The sequence below is a fragment of the Tursiops truncatus genome, chromosome X, assembly GCF_011762595.2.
Source record: "Tursiops truncatus isolate mTurTru1 chromosome X, mTurTru1.mat.Y, whole genome shotgun sequence".
Lineage (NCBI taxonomy): Eukaryota > Metazoa > Chordata > Mammalia > Artiodactyla > Delphinidae > Tursiops > Tursiops truncatus.
Genome location: NC_047055.1, coordinates 44217779 through 44234784, shown reverse-complemented (window position 1 = coordinate 44234784; position 17006 = coordinate 44217779). Strand labels below are relative to the sequence as shown.

Sequence of the window (17006 nt, the reverse complement as noted above, 5' to 3'; positions counted from 1 at the left end):
CAGAATCCTCTATGGAAAATGTCCTGCCTCCAGTCCCCTAGGGAGAGAAATCTCAGGATCATTAGCAAGCTCTCTGGCTGAGCTCAACTTTAGTGAAGGTGTATGGGGAGAGAGGTGATCTCTAAGGTAACCAGTTAATTGCCAATAAGGAATGATAATAATAAATTAGCAAATACTAATGTAAACTAACTCAGTTCTGCAGCAGTTGCATGGAGATGACAGAGGAACAGTTTATTCTGGAACACATCTTGCAAGCGGATCCCCATGGGAAACGCACTGCTTAGACTAGATGTGAAACGGGCCAATAAGATGCAATGTAGGCAATGGGTGGCCCTAGACTGTCTCTCAGTAAAAGTGGAGCCTTTGATTTTTAAGAAAACTGGAGTGAGCCTTGAAAATATGTGGGCTGCACTGTTTTGCATTGCTTCCCTCTGAAGCCTGAGGGGTACTTTTGACCCTTAGGGATAAGACTCAGATGGTTCCAAGACCCTGTCAAAACAAGGAAATTACAATAAAATTGCTTCCTGAAGCGTTTGTTGGTTTGTTTTAATTGGAGGGGGTGATTTGTGTCATTACCTTGCTATCCTAACCAGCCTCATTGTACCTATTAATTTTCTAGTGACTTCTGAACCTGACACCTGATAGGTTTGTGGCTGCTTTTCTAGCTCCTTAGCTCAGAGTTTCACTCAGATCACTGCAAATCCCTAACTTTTAAAACTCTTTTTAGGGACCAAAGCATGCTATTTCTTTCTTATTTTTCTTCAAAGCCTAACTGATGCTTTAGTTTCATTATTTGCACTAAGATAACACGCACTGAGACTTTCAGTAGGATAATTGGAAGCATTCAATTTGGTCTGCCACATACATCCTTGTCCTGCAAACTCATCCACTGCTACCGCGCTGCTACTTATGAAACTGCTCCGTGAGTGACCATAGCAGACCACGCACACACCCTGAGGATGTCTTATATCAAAGATGTTACAGTTTGCTAGTGAAAGAAGGAAAAATAAAAAGAGAGAGCTCAAGATGGAGTCTGAAACCAAAATTAAATCCCTATGCACCCTATGACTAGAATTCTGGAAGCTCTTGTCCACTATCACTCTCTTAGAATTGTCAGCTCTGAAACATTCAATATTTAAAAACTCAAATTAAAAATATCTCACCAAAGAGACTGGATGTTTGGCCATTTCACCCCTCCTGAAGGCAGGGAGAGGTCCCACCCAAGTCTCCATTACCAGCAGAAGAAATGAGTTTCATTTTCTTCCTTCAACAATGACCATGGCCTGGGTGACAAAAAGGGTAATGCAGGAATGCTGATGTACAAAGTAGTAATACTTTGTAGCATACAGAGACACCCAGAAGGCATGCCACCATTCCATAAGATTGGAAGAAAAATTATTTGCCGTACTGAGGAGGCTCTAAAAAAACTGGACTAGGGCTTCCCTGGTGGCGCAGTGATAGAGAGTCCGCCTGCCCATGCAGGGGACATGGGTTCGTGCCCCGGTCCGGGAAGATCCCACATGCCGCGGAGCGGCTGGACCCGTGAGCCATGGCCGCTGAGCCTGCGCGTCCAGAGCCTGCGCTCCGCAATGGGAGAGGCCACAACAGTGAGAGGCCCGTGTATCGAAAAAATAATAATAATAAAAAAAACTGGACTAAGTTTAGAAAAATCTTAGCAAACTGGCAAAACTACTTACTTTCTTCTCCATTATCTATTTTTTCAACCTCCTTTCCCCTCTCTTCACTATCCCCCCACCCCATACACCCATATGCATGTGCACACACACACACACACATTCACTTACATATACACTAAATCTATGGACTAAATAAACCAGGATGCCAAAGAATGCAAATCTCACCTTCAATTTAAAATATTTAAGAGATACTTGACATCACTAATCCTACAAAAGTCTTCTGTAAACAGCAAAAGCATCCTCCACGTTCCCTCATCAAATTTGTGTACAAAACCACAAAATCCACACAGCTGACCTCCTGACCAACATCAGAGGACAGGTAAATGAAGACAAAGAATTCCAGGCAAGGGCTTCCCTAGTGGCGCAGTGGTTGAGAGTCCACCTGCCGATGCAGGGGACACGGGTTCGTGCCCTGGTCTGGGAAGATCCCACGTGCCGTGGAGCGGCTAGGCCCGTGAGCCATGGCCACTGAGCCTGCGCGTCCGGAGCCTGTGCTCCACAATGGGAGAGGCCACAACAGTGAGAGGCCCGCGTACCGCAAAAAAAAACAAACAAAAAAAGAATTCCAAGCAAGATGGTCTCCATAATTCTAAAGGCTGAGTTCCAATGCAACTCATTTCTTCTGCTGGTAATTAATAGAGACTTGGGTGGGACCTCTTCCTGCCTTCAGGAGGGGTGAAATGGCCAAACATCCAGTCTCTTTGGTGAGGCATTTTTTAATTTGAGTTTTTTAATATTGAATGTTTCAGTGCTCCATTCCCTTTGCCTTTTCCTACCTAACTGCCTTTAAAGTCACGTTCCCTTCAGTTTCTAGAGCCAACAATATTCAAATGTGGCTAGGTCTGCACACTGATGCAAAAGTTACCCTCACATCAGCACCAAACTTGAGAGCTCAACAGTAAATCTACATATAAATGATGGCTGCGCTGCCAGGGAAGGAATAGCAGGAGAGTACTAAGCAGGCTGCAAAGTGACTGGAGGTTAGAAACCCTTTTGTGTTGCTTACAGGGAAATCATGTGGGTGATCTTAGCTCCCCAACCAAACTATGAACTCTGAAGGCAGATGCTACATCTTATATTTATTTGGGATCCCCATGGTACCTGCCACACAGCTGAGCACACAGTGGACACTCAAACAATGTTTAGTGATTTGATTTAATGCCATGGTGATAAACTTTAAAGTGTGATGCAGCGCTGTGAGGGAAGCAATTCTCACTCCTCTGTAATGCCATTGCCAGTAAGCCCTGTAACCGACGCTGCAGCTAATGAAGGGAGTGAGTTTGTCCACAAGGTAGCCCAGCAAAGGAACCTAATGCGTAGTGACCTTTGGTCCCAGTCTGGTGAGTAAGAATGTAATATGTGCTCAGTAAAGACATGTTCTCCTGAACTGAAATGACCTATTTACTTGTCTGTCTCCCCGTAAGCTCCCTGGGGTCAAGGATCAAGTGTTTTATTTTTGTATCCTTGGCAAGTTATACAGTGTCTGGCATGTTCTAAGTGTGCAATAAATGCTCCTGGGTTGAGTAAATGAATAAAAAATGGTTTAATGAAATAATATAGAGAAAAATGTACATGACATAATAAGATTTAATACAGAAATTTCCACAGAATCTTATATGTATCACATGGTAGCACTTAACACTCTGTGCTATAATTGCTTAACAATTGTTGGTTTCTTAGATGGATCAATTAATTAATTAGGAAAAATATAAAGAAAAGGTAGGAAATACATTATGATATTATTATCCTAGTAATGGAGACTATCCCATTGTACCTGATAGTAGCATCTATCACTCCATACCGCAAATCACCTATTTGCTTATCTCCCTCACTAGAATGTGCATTCTTTGAGATCAGAGGACATCTTTTTCATTTCTCTAACACCAGAGCCTACAACAGAACCTTACAAAGAATAGACACACAACAAATATTAGTTGAATGTATGAATCAATCATCCCTACACCTCTACAGATTTCACTGTACCTAAGTATTCTACCTAGTCCATGTTCAAGGGCCTCTGGTATGGGAAGAAAAGAAGTGTCATTTTCTCCATGCAGGACTTTGTGACAGATGCAGGTTTAAATGGCCTGATTCATGCTCTGCTGTGAGTGGGTCTCTCTCCTTCTGAATGGGTTTGTCAGTTGAACTCTCCGGGACTGCATGTTAGAAATACACAACCTCACCATACCTAATATATGCTGTCTTGGCCCTGACTAGCCCTAGACGCTAGGTCTGCATGACTTTGTTAAATAAGAGAGTATCTTGCTTTGTGAGTCAGAGATAGGATCAGAATTCAGACTTTCAATGGCTTTTCTAAATAACTGAAGCAATACTTTGTTTAATTTTGTCCACAGGAGAATCTCAGAAAGAACACCAAGATCTCAAGTAAACCATGCAGATATAGTCATATATCTCTTGCCCCCTCAAAGCATCCCATAGACACCAGGGCTTATGTTTCTCTACTACTTTGAATTGATTGCATAGTCACCAAGCCCTCAGGATTCAATTCTTTTGTCCATCTCCACTGGCAGCAGCAGTCAGCACCTAACCCAAAACCTTGGCATTTTTTACCTCCATTATTTAAAAGTCCAGTATGAATACGGTAACCGCACCACTTTGTAGATCTTCTCTATACAGAACCAGCCTAAATTCCTCTTTGGTTATAAGTGCCTAGGGAGTTACACTCAGGTATGCAGGCCATTACAATAGTCACTCTTCAATTATTGTCTGGTGAAGAGACCTACGATTCAGGGGGTACCTATGTGTCAGTCTCCTTACATTACATAATGCCATATTATTCCTTGGACCAACCTTGCATGACAGATGTACCCATTTTGTAGATGAGGAAACAGAGATTCAGAGGGATACCATAGCAAGACATGTCCCCCAGATTCAAAATCATGGTCTATCTGATTCCACTACATAGCACTACCTCTCCCTCTCCGTTGTTGAACTCTTGGTGGTCCATGAGTAGTCCTCCAGAAAGTCTATGGTCTAGTCCCTAGTAGTATCCACTGACATTCATAATTATAACGGAGCCTACCTAGCATAATACTGGATTTTCAATAAATCCATACTTATAGATTGACAATATTGGTGTCTCTGTTGCTAGAAGAAAATCATCAGTTTCTAAGGAAAAGCACTGCTTTTTGGCCCCATTAATTCTGATGAGAAATATTTTTCAGGAACTAGGAGGAGCAGTCGATAAAAGTGATCCTAAAACCCTTTGCCCTATGAAATTGATATAAATACTATCAGGCCATTTTATATGCATCCCAGCCCAGGTATGTTAGGCTGAATTATTTCTGAGGCAGGGTAGTGTCACTGAAACAGCACTCGCCAGAGTTATAGAGCCCTGCAATCTAGTCCTTCCTCTCTCTCTCTCTTGATATCCCTGCCCAGTGAGTCTGAACAAGTCCCTTAGCATCTCTGGACCTCCTTTCATCATCTACTGAAGGGCAACCTATTAAGATACCTGACTGTAAGGATCAAAGAAGACAAAGGTTGTGAAGTGCTCTCCAAGTATGTAGTATTCCTTTCATTAGTGGCCTGGAATAGGGCATATGCCTCCCAGTGCATTAAATTTCCAACCAAAGAGGGACTTAAGCAATTCAAGGAAAAATGAAATTAACTTAAGAGCTGTTATTTATAGCCTTCCACCCAGCCACCAACCTACCATCATCCATGTTACTACCCTACTACCCTGAAAAATTTCAATAGACAGCAAACACCGGACCACGTAGTGTCTAAAAAAAAAAAATGCTTCCATTTGAAAACATTCATTCCTGGTAAAGAGAAACAGAGCTAACTCAAATACATAGTTAATTCCTGAAATTTTCATTATTAGTGACAGTTTCAACCTCCTCATTTGTCAAATGTCACCATAAGAACTATTAAGAAACAGCAATGTGGCTTTTTTATATTTTTGTTTGCCTCCCTTTAACCGGCCCATCCATATTCTCAGCAAAGCACGTATATGACCAAAGAAAAAGCAAAAGGGGGTTTCAGAAGGCTGAATCACTCTCACACTAGGAAACTGGCCCCCGAGCATTCTAGGGCTCATCTATCTTTAAGACTACTTGTTGATTCCTAGCCACTTTAACTGTTGTACTGGTACAACAGGCTGGCAAGCGTACTGTATTTGCAACAGGTGGTACAATTCATATTACGCCAAAATACCATATAGGTATTTCAAAGGCTCAGACCTTGAGCTCCTACTCCCAACATCCACCCCTACAAAGGCTCAATATGTTGGGTTACCCTCTGCCCCAAGAAGCACTGGTAGCAAACCCTGACTTTGGAAATGGGCTTAGGCAGAGAAGTTCTCCCACCCCTGCCAGGGAACGTGCCACCATAGAGGCTGATGGGGTCCAGCGAGCAGCATGGGAAAGAGGCCTCGGAGGACCTCACAGAGCCGCTTAGCTGCACTCACCTCGGGCAGAGGCACACCGTTGATGATCAGGTCTGGTTGCTGGGGGCCCTGGCTGTTGAAAGAGTGATGGTAGATGTGGTTGGCGCTGGTATTGCGGGTATTCTGGTTCTCCACATTCAAGAAAGTGCTCTCAGAGCGGCGGCAGCCCAGAGGAAGGGTCTGCTGGTGGTAGTCGAAATAGTTGAGGGACGAGGTCAGGGAGGAGCAACTGACAACGTTCATCTTGTCTGTCTCCTCCACATCCCGGGGTACCAGGCGGATGTCATTCTTATTGATTTTTTTCTTCTTGCTTGATTTCTTTTGATGCCCATAGGAGTACTCAGCGATTCTATGTGACAGAAAAGGCAGCATGTATCGCTAACGCCCTCCCAAACCACGCATCGATTAATAAACATTAAGCACCCCAGAGGGTTGCACCCCATCTCCGCTCCAGCTTCTTATTCTGGTGCATTACATCATCAGGTTTCTCCCTGTGCTTTCTACGTGTGAAACCAAGCTGAGGGCTGTAAAGTTTTTATATTAAACATAGTAACCTCCCACTACCCCTCCCCAAAGTTTCTATACTTTAGATTTGGAATTCCTCATTGTGAGTGACCATTTAACAAGGGTGTGGGGACGGGGAAAGTTGAGCCTATGGGAGAAAAAGCATGAAAATGCTCAAATCGGGAGCTTTTCTGGAAGCCAAAGGAACTCCTGGGTGAAATAAGAAGCTAGTTCTAATTTAACAGAAGAGGAGATAGAAAGAAATAAAAACTAATCCCCTTTCCAGTTCCTCCAAGCAATTGCCATGTGACGAACACCCTCAATCAGGTTCCTTGGTGATTGAACTGATCGATTTTGAACGGGAGCAAATCATACCCTGTCGTTTGACAAATTCTCAGCTCCTCTCCTCCACACCCTCGTTCCCACTGCCCTAGCCCTGCTCCCTTCTACTCCCCACCCCACCCCCCACCTCTCCTCAGGAAATCTGATAGCCAAACCCATTTGAACCAGGGGAAAAGACTTTTTACCTCTTTCCCCTTAGGCTCACTTTCTCCTCAGCCTTTTTGTCTTGCTCCTTGCTAATGGGAGAAACCAAGATGCAATGCAGACACTTGCTGTTTTGTCCTTTTTTAAAACAGCCGAGGAGACAAATGATGGTTAAACAATTACTGCAAAGGAATTTAAAGGTTAGTGCATTCAGCATCCCTCTCCATTCAGGTGTACCTACAAGCAGCTGTGCTGGAACATAAAGAGCTCAATTTAATTAACACTGACACAGACCCAGCAACGCGCACCAAAGACACCAAGCATTAAGAGACTTGTCAAAAGAAATACATTTAAATGTAGCCAGATTCTCAAAGTCATTTATTACTTTGCACACAATGATTCAGCTTATTGTCTGGAAATTCCATTTCTGAGCAATAATCAGCAAAACAATAGGGTTAATAAATAATACAGGTTGATCTTTACAAGGGAAAGACTGTGCCTGTATTCTCCCTCGACAAAGCTAATTGTCTGAATACAAAAAGGGAGCCCAATTCAAACAGCAAGTGCAGATCATCTCGCAAGTATCATAAATGAATGCATTTCAGGAAGAGGCTCTGCAGAGGCTGAGAACAAGAAACCTCTGCTTAATACACGGAAAGACAAGCTCTTAAACTTTAGGTTTCTAAAAAGTGATCAGACCAGGAGATTGCCTATCTCCAGAGGCACATTCTTGCTATGTCCCAGGGATCTTCCTAGAGCTGAGCAGTTGCCTTCCCCTCACCCTTTCTCTCTGTGCTCAGGCAGACTTGCAGTGAGGGCAAGCTGATGCTATTGGGGCTTGGGAGCAGATAAAATCCCAAAGACCCCAGGACTGGGGTTGATTTTCTTTTCTAATCGTTTAGAATCAATGAGAAGTTCTAATCATTTTGTTTACCCACGATGGGTAAGTTTGGCAATGCCCCGTCCAATTATTCAGCTGAGGCATTCATTGCACAGCCCTTTCTGTATCGAGCAATTATTTAATTAAACTGTACTTCATTAATCCCAAACCAGCACAGGAAACAGAGCTCTTTACAAAATACACATATGAGTGAAGTTGAAGAGCACTGAGATTCACTTTTTTTGTTTTTTTTTTTTCTTTTCATTTCAAATGCTCTCCTCCCTGTTTAATGATCTCCCTGGCAAGCTCTCAGAAAGAGCTCTCACTTTGAGTCATACATCACCAAGAGGTGGCAAAGCCTTCAATATCTTTATTTCAACCTGATTTCTTTTCATCAAGGAAAGGGTCTTATGCATTTACTTTATGCTGAGGAAATGGCTTAAGAGTCCCCTCTATCATTATCTCCATATAAATAAAATTTTATAGACTCCTCATTTTTCTCCTATAAAAAATGCCACTGGCAGTCACAGGTTTCAAAGGTAAGAGTAATATTAATTTCCATTTCTCCCATCTGAAATGACTCGGAGCTGAAGGAAAGAAAAGTCATGGCCATTTCACTAGCAACAGGATTAAAGCATTTATGAGGCATTGCAGCTGCTCTTTTATGGCACCTGATTGATATTCATGTGTGGTTAGCATTTGTCTACTAACTTGTGTAACGCAGAGAATAGTAAAAGGGAAACAATAATTGCATGGCTGTTACATATTCAGGGGGCTCTGATTCACAGAAGTGTGCATTTCAGTTGATGTCAAATACAAATTGGACCTACAGGAACATATTTTGACTGATTAACATGCAAGCACAGATGGCACAAAAGACACACTGGATGTGTAGGTGTGTTGAAAGCACACACACACCTTGGTTGGAAATAGCAGCATCATTCATTTTCAGCAAACTAAAGAAACAACTTTTTTTTTCAACCGTTTCAATGAGACACTGCTGAAAAAAAATTACATGTATTATCCTAAATTGGATATTGTAAGGAAGGGCTTCAGTAAGACCCTCCAAAGTGCTTATCAGGAAATCTTTTTCTAAAAAAATTACTACGTGTCATTTCAGTTTCCACATTTCTATTCCCCCTCCCTCCCTCTCTCTCTCTCTCTCTATCTCCCTCCCTCCCTCCCTCCTTCCCCCACCTCCCTCTCTCTCAGGCATACCACACACATATTCTGCACACATTTCAAGGGAAACTGTAACACCACAGCCCATAGTGACATCCACTGGTAAGGACCAGCTCTTAGGGCCACAGCAGAGTTCCACATTAGAGGAAAGAACCATCAACTCCAGAAGATTGCTACTTTTAGTGAAACATCTGGATGCAAAAGTCCTGTTCCTCATTGGGATGTTTGGTCTCTACCCAATAACCAGATATTTGAAAACATATAGATGACTAGTAGAATTTCACTTCACATAGCCAGATGTTTGGGGACTGGATACAAAATAAGCCAAGAACACACTAAAAAACTCTAATCGCCTGCTTCCCCACACACTTCTGTTCTCTCTTCCCCCAACTTTGTTTCCTGCCTTAGACTCCCACTCACAGGCTTTCTTCAGAGGTTCTCTCTACAACAGGACAGGGCAGCTGCCAGTACTCCCTTTCCTTTCAGTACCTGTCCCCAAAACACTACAGCCCCCAAATCAAGTTGTGGTACTTCAAGGTTCTGCTAAAAATCAATCAATCTTTCTCTCTCTCTCATATTAATTTTATTCTGCCATAACTTCATGGAGACAGCTGTGCAAATTTTAAAATGATAATTGCTATTCTGCTCATCATCATTATGTGACAGAATCCATTCGAACAGTAAATGATTGTCTTCCAGAAAACTGTCAGTTCAAAAGAATTGATCAACTTGGGCTGACATAAACTCCCCCCTCCCTCCAAAAAGAAGCGCTGTAAGTAGGGTGCATGTATTTAAATAGGAAACAAAAGCACTGGGGTTTTCACACAGAGACACAGATACACATTATTCACCCAAGACAAAGAAGGAAAGAAAGAAAAGTTGGCTCTACCTGCAGTTGTAGGTCCGGATTTCTTTGTTGTCTCTCTTGCACTTGATCGCCACAAAGATCATAGTGACAAAGAGGATGCCAGCAATGGAGCCCAGGGCGATAATGAAAATTAAGGACAAGTTCACCGAACCCATCGACTCTTGGGCGTCGAGAGCAGGGGATAGGTAGATTAGGACGAGCGCAGAGGCGGAGAGAGACGTCTTGCCATGGTCGTGGGCCACCACAATAAGCTCGTAGGAAGCTTTGGAGCTCTCGCTGAAGGTGCGAGTGGTTCTGACCTCGCCATTGACCTGGTCTATTTCAAAGAAGCCGCGGTCGCCCTCTGTCATGTCATAGGTGACCCGGCCATTCTCGCCCTCATCGTAGTCGTCTGCTTTGACAACGGTCACCAGGTAGCCTATGCCCGAGTTGCGGGGTATGTAGACTTCAGCGGTGCCGTTGATCAGGGGTGGGGCGGTGATGACTGGGGTATTGTCATTGACGTCGAGGATGATGACCCGAACAGTGGAGTTGCTCTGCAGCGAGGGCAGGCCGCCGTCCTTGGCCAGCACCTTGAATTCAAATGCCTTGGTCTGCTCGTGGTTGAAGGATCGCAGCGCATAGATGTCACCCGAGTTGGGGTTGATGGAGACATAGGTGAAGACAGGCATGTCCCGCACCTGCGACGGCACGATCTGGTAGGAAACACTGCCATTGAGACCCAGGTCGGGGTCTCGGGCCGACACAGAGAGCAGATAGGCACCGGGAGTGTTGTTCTCCTGCACAATGACCTGGTAGTAGGGCTTGGAGAAGTGCGGGTGGTTGTCGTTCTCGTCGGTGATGCGCACGGTAAAGGACTTGGAGCTCTGCAGCATGGGCACGCCGCCGTCGCGCGCCTGGATCGTGAGATTGTACTGGTCGTGCTGCTCGCGGTCCAGCCGTCCGTCCACCAGGATAGTGGAGAAGCTTTCATACTCCTGCAGCCGAAAGGGCACGTTGCCCAGCAAACGGCACTGCACGCGCCCATTGAGGCCGGAGTCTCGATCAGACACCCGCACCAGTGCAATCACGTAGCCCGGTGGGGCGCTCTCGCTCACCTCCACCAGCTCGCTGTTGACCGACAGCAGGTTGATGACCGGCGGGTTGTCATTGGTGTCCAGAACGCTGACGGTGACCTTGCAGTGTGCCGGGATGGAGTTGGGCCCCAGGTCCTTGGCCTGCACATCCAGTTCGTACACATGGCCCTCTTCATAGTCTAGGGCACCAGTGACCGTGACCAGGCCGCTGTGCGGGTCGATCTGGAAGAGTTCTCGAGTGCGGTCGTTGACGTAGCCATAGAAGGAGTAGACCACCTGGCCATTGGTGCCTTCGTCTGGGTCACTGGCGTTGAGACGGATGACAGGCGTGTTGGGAGGTGAGTTCTCTGGCACGGTCACTAAATAGGTGGACTCGCCAAACACAGGATTGTTGTCATTGGAGTCGGTCACCTTGATGCTGAGGCCAACAGTGCCCAGGTGCGGCGGGTCGCCGCCGTCGAGTGCAGTGATGCGAAAGCTGTAGTGCGACTGCGTCTCCCGGTCCAGACTCTTCTCCACCACGAGTTCTGCAAAGCGCGAGCCGTCGCCGCGCGTCTTGATCTCCAGGCCAAATAGCTCGTTAGGCGTGAGCTCGTACGTCTGCACGCCGAAGCTGCCCGAGTCCGGGTCATAGGCGCTGTCCAGCGGGATGCGCGTCCCAGGGCTGGCCGCCTCTGAGATCTCCAGCTCAATCTGTGCCGCCGGGAAGCTGGGCGCGTTGTCATTCAGGTCCTTGATCTCCACCTTAATCACGCAGATCTCCATTGAGCTGGACATGACCTCAAGCGAGATGATGCACTTGGGGCTCTGGCGGCACAACAGGTCACGGTCGATCTTCTGCTTGGTGACCAACAGGCCCGAGCTGGGGTTGATGTCCACCAGGTGCGGAGCGGAGTTGGACACCACACGAAAGGCAGAGGCCTGCCGTGGGTCCAGTGCAAAGCCCGCCTCGCGCGCGTCCTTGGCCACGTTGGCGATCACCGTCCCGGCGCGCTGCTCCTCTTCTACCGAGTACTTGAGGTTAATGAGGGCGGCCGCCTGTGTCCACAGTACAGCCAACAGCAGCAGCACCGGCAGCAGGAGCGACTCCATGGCTGCGCGGGGCTCTGCCTGGCCTCGCCTCTCCACACCCCTCCGAGGCCGACGCCGCCGGCGCTCCAGCTTCCCGCCGACTCGGGCCGCCTGTTGCGCGCGCCCCGGGGCCCCGGAGGCCGCCGGAGGAGTCTCGCCCAGGGCGGCCCGGCGGCGCGGGGGGGACACCCGCGCCGGCTCCAATGCTGAGGTTGCGGCGGACCGGGCGGGGGCTCGCGGGGGACCCGGGGGCTCCGGGGGGCCGAGGGAGCGCCGCGCGGCCCCGAGCCCCCTCCCTCCAGCCCGGCTACTCAGTTTTCCCCCTTCAAAGTTAGCCGGGCTCGACTGGCCGCAGCGGCGCAGGGCTGCGGGTCGGACGGCGTCTGAGCGGCCGGGTCGACGCGCTGCTGAGTCCTGACCGCGCTTGAGGCGAAGGCGCGGAGTGCAGTGAGGGTACAGCCTCTCAGGCAGTGCCCGGCCCGCCGCGGCGCACCTGCACTGGGGCTGGCTATCGCGTAGTCTGTGCACCTGGCATGCGCAAGGACCTCCCCCCAGTGCTCCTGGATCACTGCGGAGACAGGACCCGCCTGGAACGCGCCCTCCGGGGTCCGGGGGGGTCACGCTGGCCTTTTCGAGGCCTGTTGGGGAGAAAGGGGGGTCGCAGGAGGGAGTCTGAGTTGCTGTCAAGCGCCGCAGCCGCCAGAGTATCCGGCTGAGCGGGATGGCTCTCCCCGGGCCGGCAGAAGAAGGGGGAGGGGAGAGAGGCTGCCGAGACGAGAACGCGCTCCCTTGCACTGTGGTTGGCTTCAGAAGGCTTGAGGGGCGCGTGTGTCCAGGATCGGAGATGGGCACGGAGCCACCCTCACAGAGCAGTTGGACTGCGGGCGTTTTCGTCTCGAAAATCACAGTTACCAACGCAGCCCGAGCCTCCACGTCAAGTTTGCGAAAGCTGGCCGATGGCAATTTGTCCAAGAAAATAGAAGTCCGGGTCTTTCCAATGGCCCGGGGGGCGGGGAATGGGGAGGAGGGGAGGCAAAGCGACAACAGTACCGGCCAGGAGAGGCGGGGCCGACGCCGCAGGTACCAGGGGCTTCTCCTCCTCCCTCAGTCTGGGCTGGGGTGTCGCTCCGAGGGCCGCCGCCGCCGCCGCCGCCGCCGCGGTAGGAAGCCCTCCTAGCTCAGTTGCATGTCGCTGGGGTCCGCCTCAGCAGCTGCCACCGTCGACGGTTATGTCGCCGCCAAAGTTTACTTGCGGGAGCGTCTTGATTCCATCCTCCTGGAGAGGCGCTGGCCGCGCTGCGTTGGGCTCACTCCCTCCCGGGCGCTCCAGCACTCGGAGGTCTATCTCGCAGTCTCTTTCTGTCTCGGGCTGTGGGTGAATGTGTGAAAGAAAGGAAGAGTGAGTGTGTGGTGTGGGGAGTGTGAGTGGGGAGTGTGAGCGAGCAGGGGTGGGAGGTTTCGGATCGCCGATAAAACCGCTCAGCCAGAATGCCGCGGAGCGTAACGCGCCAAGGGCCCGTGCCAGGCTAGGGACGCGGGTGCCAGTGTCCCCCGGGCAACCGGGGCATGGCGCGCGGGAGCCGTGCTACCGTCTGTGCCCGCTCGTCAGTCTACCCACTGCGCCCACCGCCGCCGCTACTGCTGCTGCTGCTCCTGCCGATGCCGCAAACTACTGGCTGTGGAGTCTGGAGAGAGCCGGAGAAAGCCCGAGCTGCCTAGCCCGGCTACGCCAGGCGTTAGCCAATCAGCACGCAGCCCAGCGGGCTCCGGGCTTGGGGAGGGGCCAATGCGCGGGAGGGGGCGGGGCGGGGCCAGCCGGAAACTTACACACTGGCGGGACCAAGTGGTACCCCAGCCAGCGGAGCCGCAGCAGGAGTCAGGGGAGGCCAGGCGGGCAGGCCCAGCCAGGGCAAGAAGGCAGGGTGGAGCAAGAAGAGCGGCGTGCTGGCGCTGCAACTTAGCCTCCCCAGGAACTGCGCGCCTCTCATGTTTGTAGAGATTGCAGGATTTGATTCTCTCGGCGTGTTTATCTCCCTCACATATCTTCATGTCTTGAATATAATATTCATATTCATATTCTTTTTCTCCTCCTCCCCCCTCCCTCTTTGTCTCTTCGCCCTGGGTTTGTCAGTCAGTTTCTCTGTCTTTCTCTCTTCTCCTTCTCGGGTAGTGGAAGGAAGAACGGATAGGAGAAAGCGCCCCAGAAGTGGTCATTCATCCGGCTCTTGGCCGGTGACTCTTCACTTCAGCTAAGAACCACGGCAGCCATCCTCTTGGACCGTCATCCCTCTCCCTCCTTCCCCGGCAGACGCAGCACCACGCTCCCCCTCCACCCCCGGCCCAAGCAGGGCCCCTGACCCGGTTCGGTTAGCTCTTGTCTGTTGCTTGTTAATCAAATGAGATCTGTGGCGCAGGGAGTGAGCCGCCGAGAGGGCTGGACACATTTCGTTGCCCCTCACCCCACCCCGTTGGAGAATTTAGCTCCCTATAAATAAACCGTACGTTTGAGAAGAGCTGGTGGAGCGGACGCCGCCGCGCCGCGCCGCGCCGCGCCAAGCCGGGAGAGCCCCGAGTCCAGCGGGAGCTGCGGAGCTGGCGCGCAGTCCACATAGGTCGCTGGCAGCTGGAGCCGGCGCCGGTGTGCTGGGCGCCCCAGCCTTCCTGCGGGGCCTCGGTCCTAGGGGGCTGCCAGCTTCGCTCGGGCGGTGGTGGCGACAGTGGCTGGTGTGTGCCAGTGCTGAGAAGCGGGAGGCCAGCGTGGCTGGGGCTATCAAACTCGGCTTGCCTTCTGGACTGAAGGCGCCCTGGGGACAGAGGGGACTCCTCCCCGCCCCGTTCTGAGTCTCTTAATTAAGGTCACTGGCGGGAAGAATAAAAAGCACTTCGCCGAACAAGTTGGAGTGTTTTTTTCATCACAGATTGGGGGTGGAGGGGACCGGCTTCTGAATTCAGAATTCTTAGAATAGTAAGCCTCCCTTCTGAGTGAGTCGTCTCGGATATTTGGGAATCTTGGGTGAGCAAAGTCATAATTAGCCCAGCGACGTTGGCCCGAGTCTGTTTGTTTAAAATAAGACTCACTTTTGCCCTTTAAAAAACATTAAACAAGAAAAAGGAAAAAGGCATTTGAACACATAATAGGTTTTCTCAAAACTGCCATCTTCTTGCAGAGAGCAACCCAGCTGCTTTAAAAAATATATTTCTCTTTCCAAAAGGAGCTAGTTTAGCAGCCTTTACCTTGGAAGGGGAAGAAGACAGCTTCCTCCTACAGAAAGGAATTATTTCGGGAGTAAGGTTGAGACCCCCTAAACGTGCATCTGAGACCAAGCGGAGGGCGCGGAGAGCTTGATCCGCTTTCAGCGTGGGGGTCGTTTCACTCTCTCACATTAGGATGCAATTCAGCCCAGAAGATGTAGGAGAAAATCGAAGCATCTGCAATAAGTATCATTTAATTTGGTCGTTTAGAGATGCGGGTGAACAGCAGAGCGTGGCTCGAGGGAGCCCCGCGGCCCGCCCGGTTTTCTGCAGACCCTTCTGGAGGAGAGTGACAACATGGCAGGCAACGCGGGCGCACCTCACGCGCTCCGTAAAGAGAAGGGCTCCATTTGATTTATCACAGTTATTTACCTTTGATGTCAGCGAGTGGGAATGAAGTGCATCTTGGTCTAATTAAAAAGGCCTAAAAAGGCATTTGAAATGGGTTTGCTATCTGATCACGGGATATGAGTTCGGCGTTTGGCAGCTTTCTAAAATATTGCTTGGACTATTTAAACAGAACAATTAGCAGCATACTAAAATGTTTGCATGCTCTGCTTAGAAGCTTTTAGCTGTAAACTTTAAGGCGATCTGTTCCCCTTTAAGTTAAAAAAGGATGATGCTGCTTCCTTGTGGCAAAGGCTGTCAGGAACCCGCTGATCAATAAAAGTAAACTGGCGCCTCCACGGCTTGACTGAGCGGGAGCAAAGAGTCTGAGAAGTAGTCTCGGCCATTAACAATCCCCCAGGTAACGAGAAATGGAAGAATTACTCAGGTAAAATGATTAATATTGCCGTGGCATCTGAAAAGATGCACACAACAAGATAAGAGGGCTGAGGACCTCTTACCTTGGGGAGTGCTAATAGAATGTCTATATTCTGCTGTCTTTTAAAGATAAATAGGAGAATTCAATTCATGTACAATGTCATTACCTTTGTAAGTGCAATCACATTGTAAAGACCTGTTCTGCATTTGCAAAGACAAATACTCTCTTAGCTAAGGAGATCACACGTGGTCCCCTGGGTCCTGTTCCCCGTTCACACTCAATGCGCCCCTCCTTTCCAAGTAGAGCACCCCAAGTACTCCCAGCTATACTAAACCGCTTTATGGAAGCCAGGTATGGAGAGAGGCAGGGGCGGGTGCCTCTGCTTTCCTACCTTCCCATCACCCCCAAGATCAAAGTGATAGTGACACCTCCCTTCCAAAAAAATAGTTCTTCCATCCCCCACAATCAACTTCTACAGATAACCCTAAGGCCGCCGTCCTTTGCTCTCAGAATGTATTTTTTGCGAATAGACGCACTTTATCATTATACTCCACCAATGTTTGCTCATAGACACACTTGATCATTGTACTGCAACAATGTTATTGACTCAGTGAGTAGCCGAAAACACCTTCATGCTCAGGAATTTATTAATTAATTGAATAAAACCGTTCTGGGTGTAGATAATAAAAACAAAAAGAAAGTTCCCTCAGTCTTAGCTTCCCTTTACTTCAATCCTGAAGGGAGCCCCCCCCCCTCCTCAGCCTCTTTAGAGACACAAGAGGGACATCTAGTGACCATCCTCAGTATTTTTGA

The 17006-nt window shown here is 48.9% G+C and overlaps 1 protein-coding gene across 3 annotated transcripts in view; it reads right to left on the bottom strand.

Annotated features, from left to right (window-relative positions):
* Window positions 1-13845, bottom strand: part of PCDH19 (protocadherin 19) — a 115292-nt gene extending 101447 nt beyond the window's left edge. The window contains exons 1-3 of one of the 3 annotated variants that reach the window (XM_073799681.1): window positions 10050-13267; window positions 7140-7280; window positions 6130-6457 (exon numbers count right to left, since the gene is read on the bottom strand). In XM_073799681.1, the coding sequence (XP_073655782.1) occupies window positions 6130-6457; window positions 7140-7280; window positions 10050-12196 (2616 nt within the window). In that variant the 5' untranslated portion in view covers window positions 12197-13267. Of the gene's footprint in view, window positions 1-6129; window positions 6458-7139; window positions 7281-10049 lie in introns of all 3 variants that reach the window. The other 2 variants (XM_073799680.1, XM_073799679.1) reach the window with 2 other exon arrangements.
* Window positions 13846-17006: the final 3161 nt, after the last annotated feature.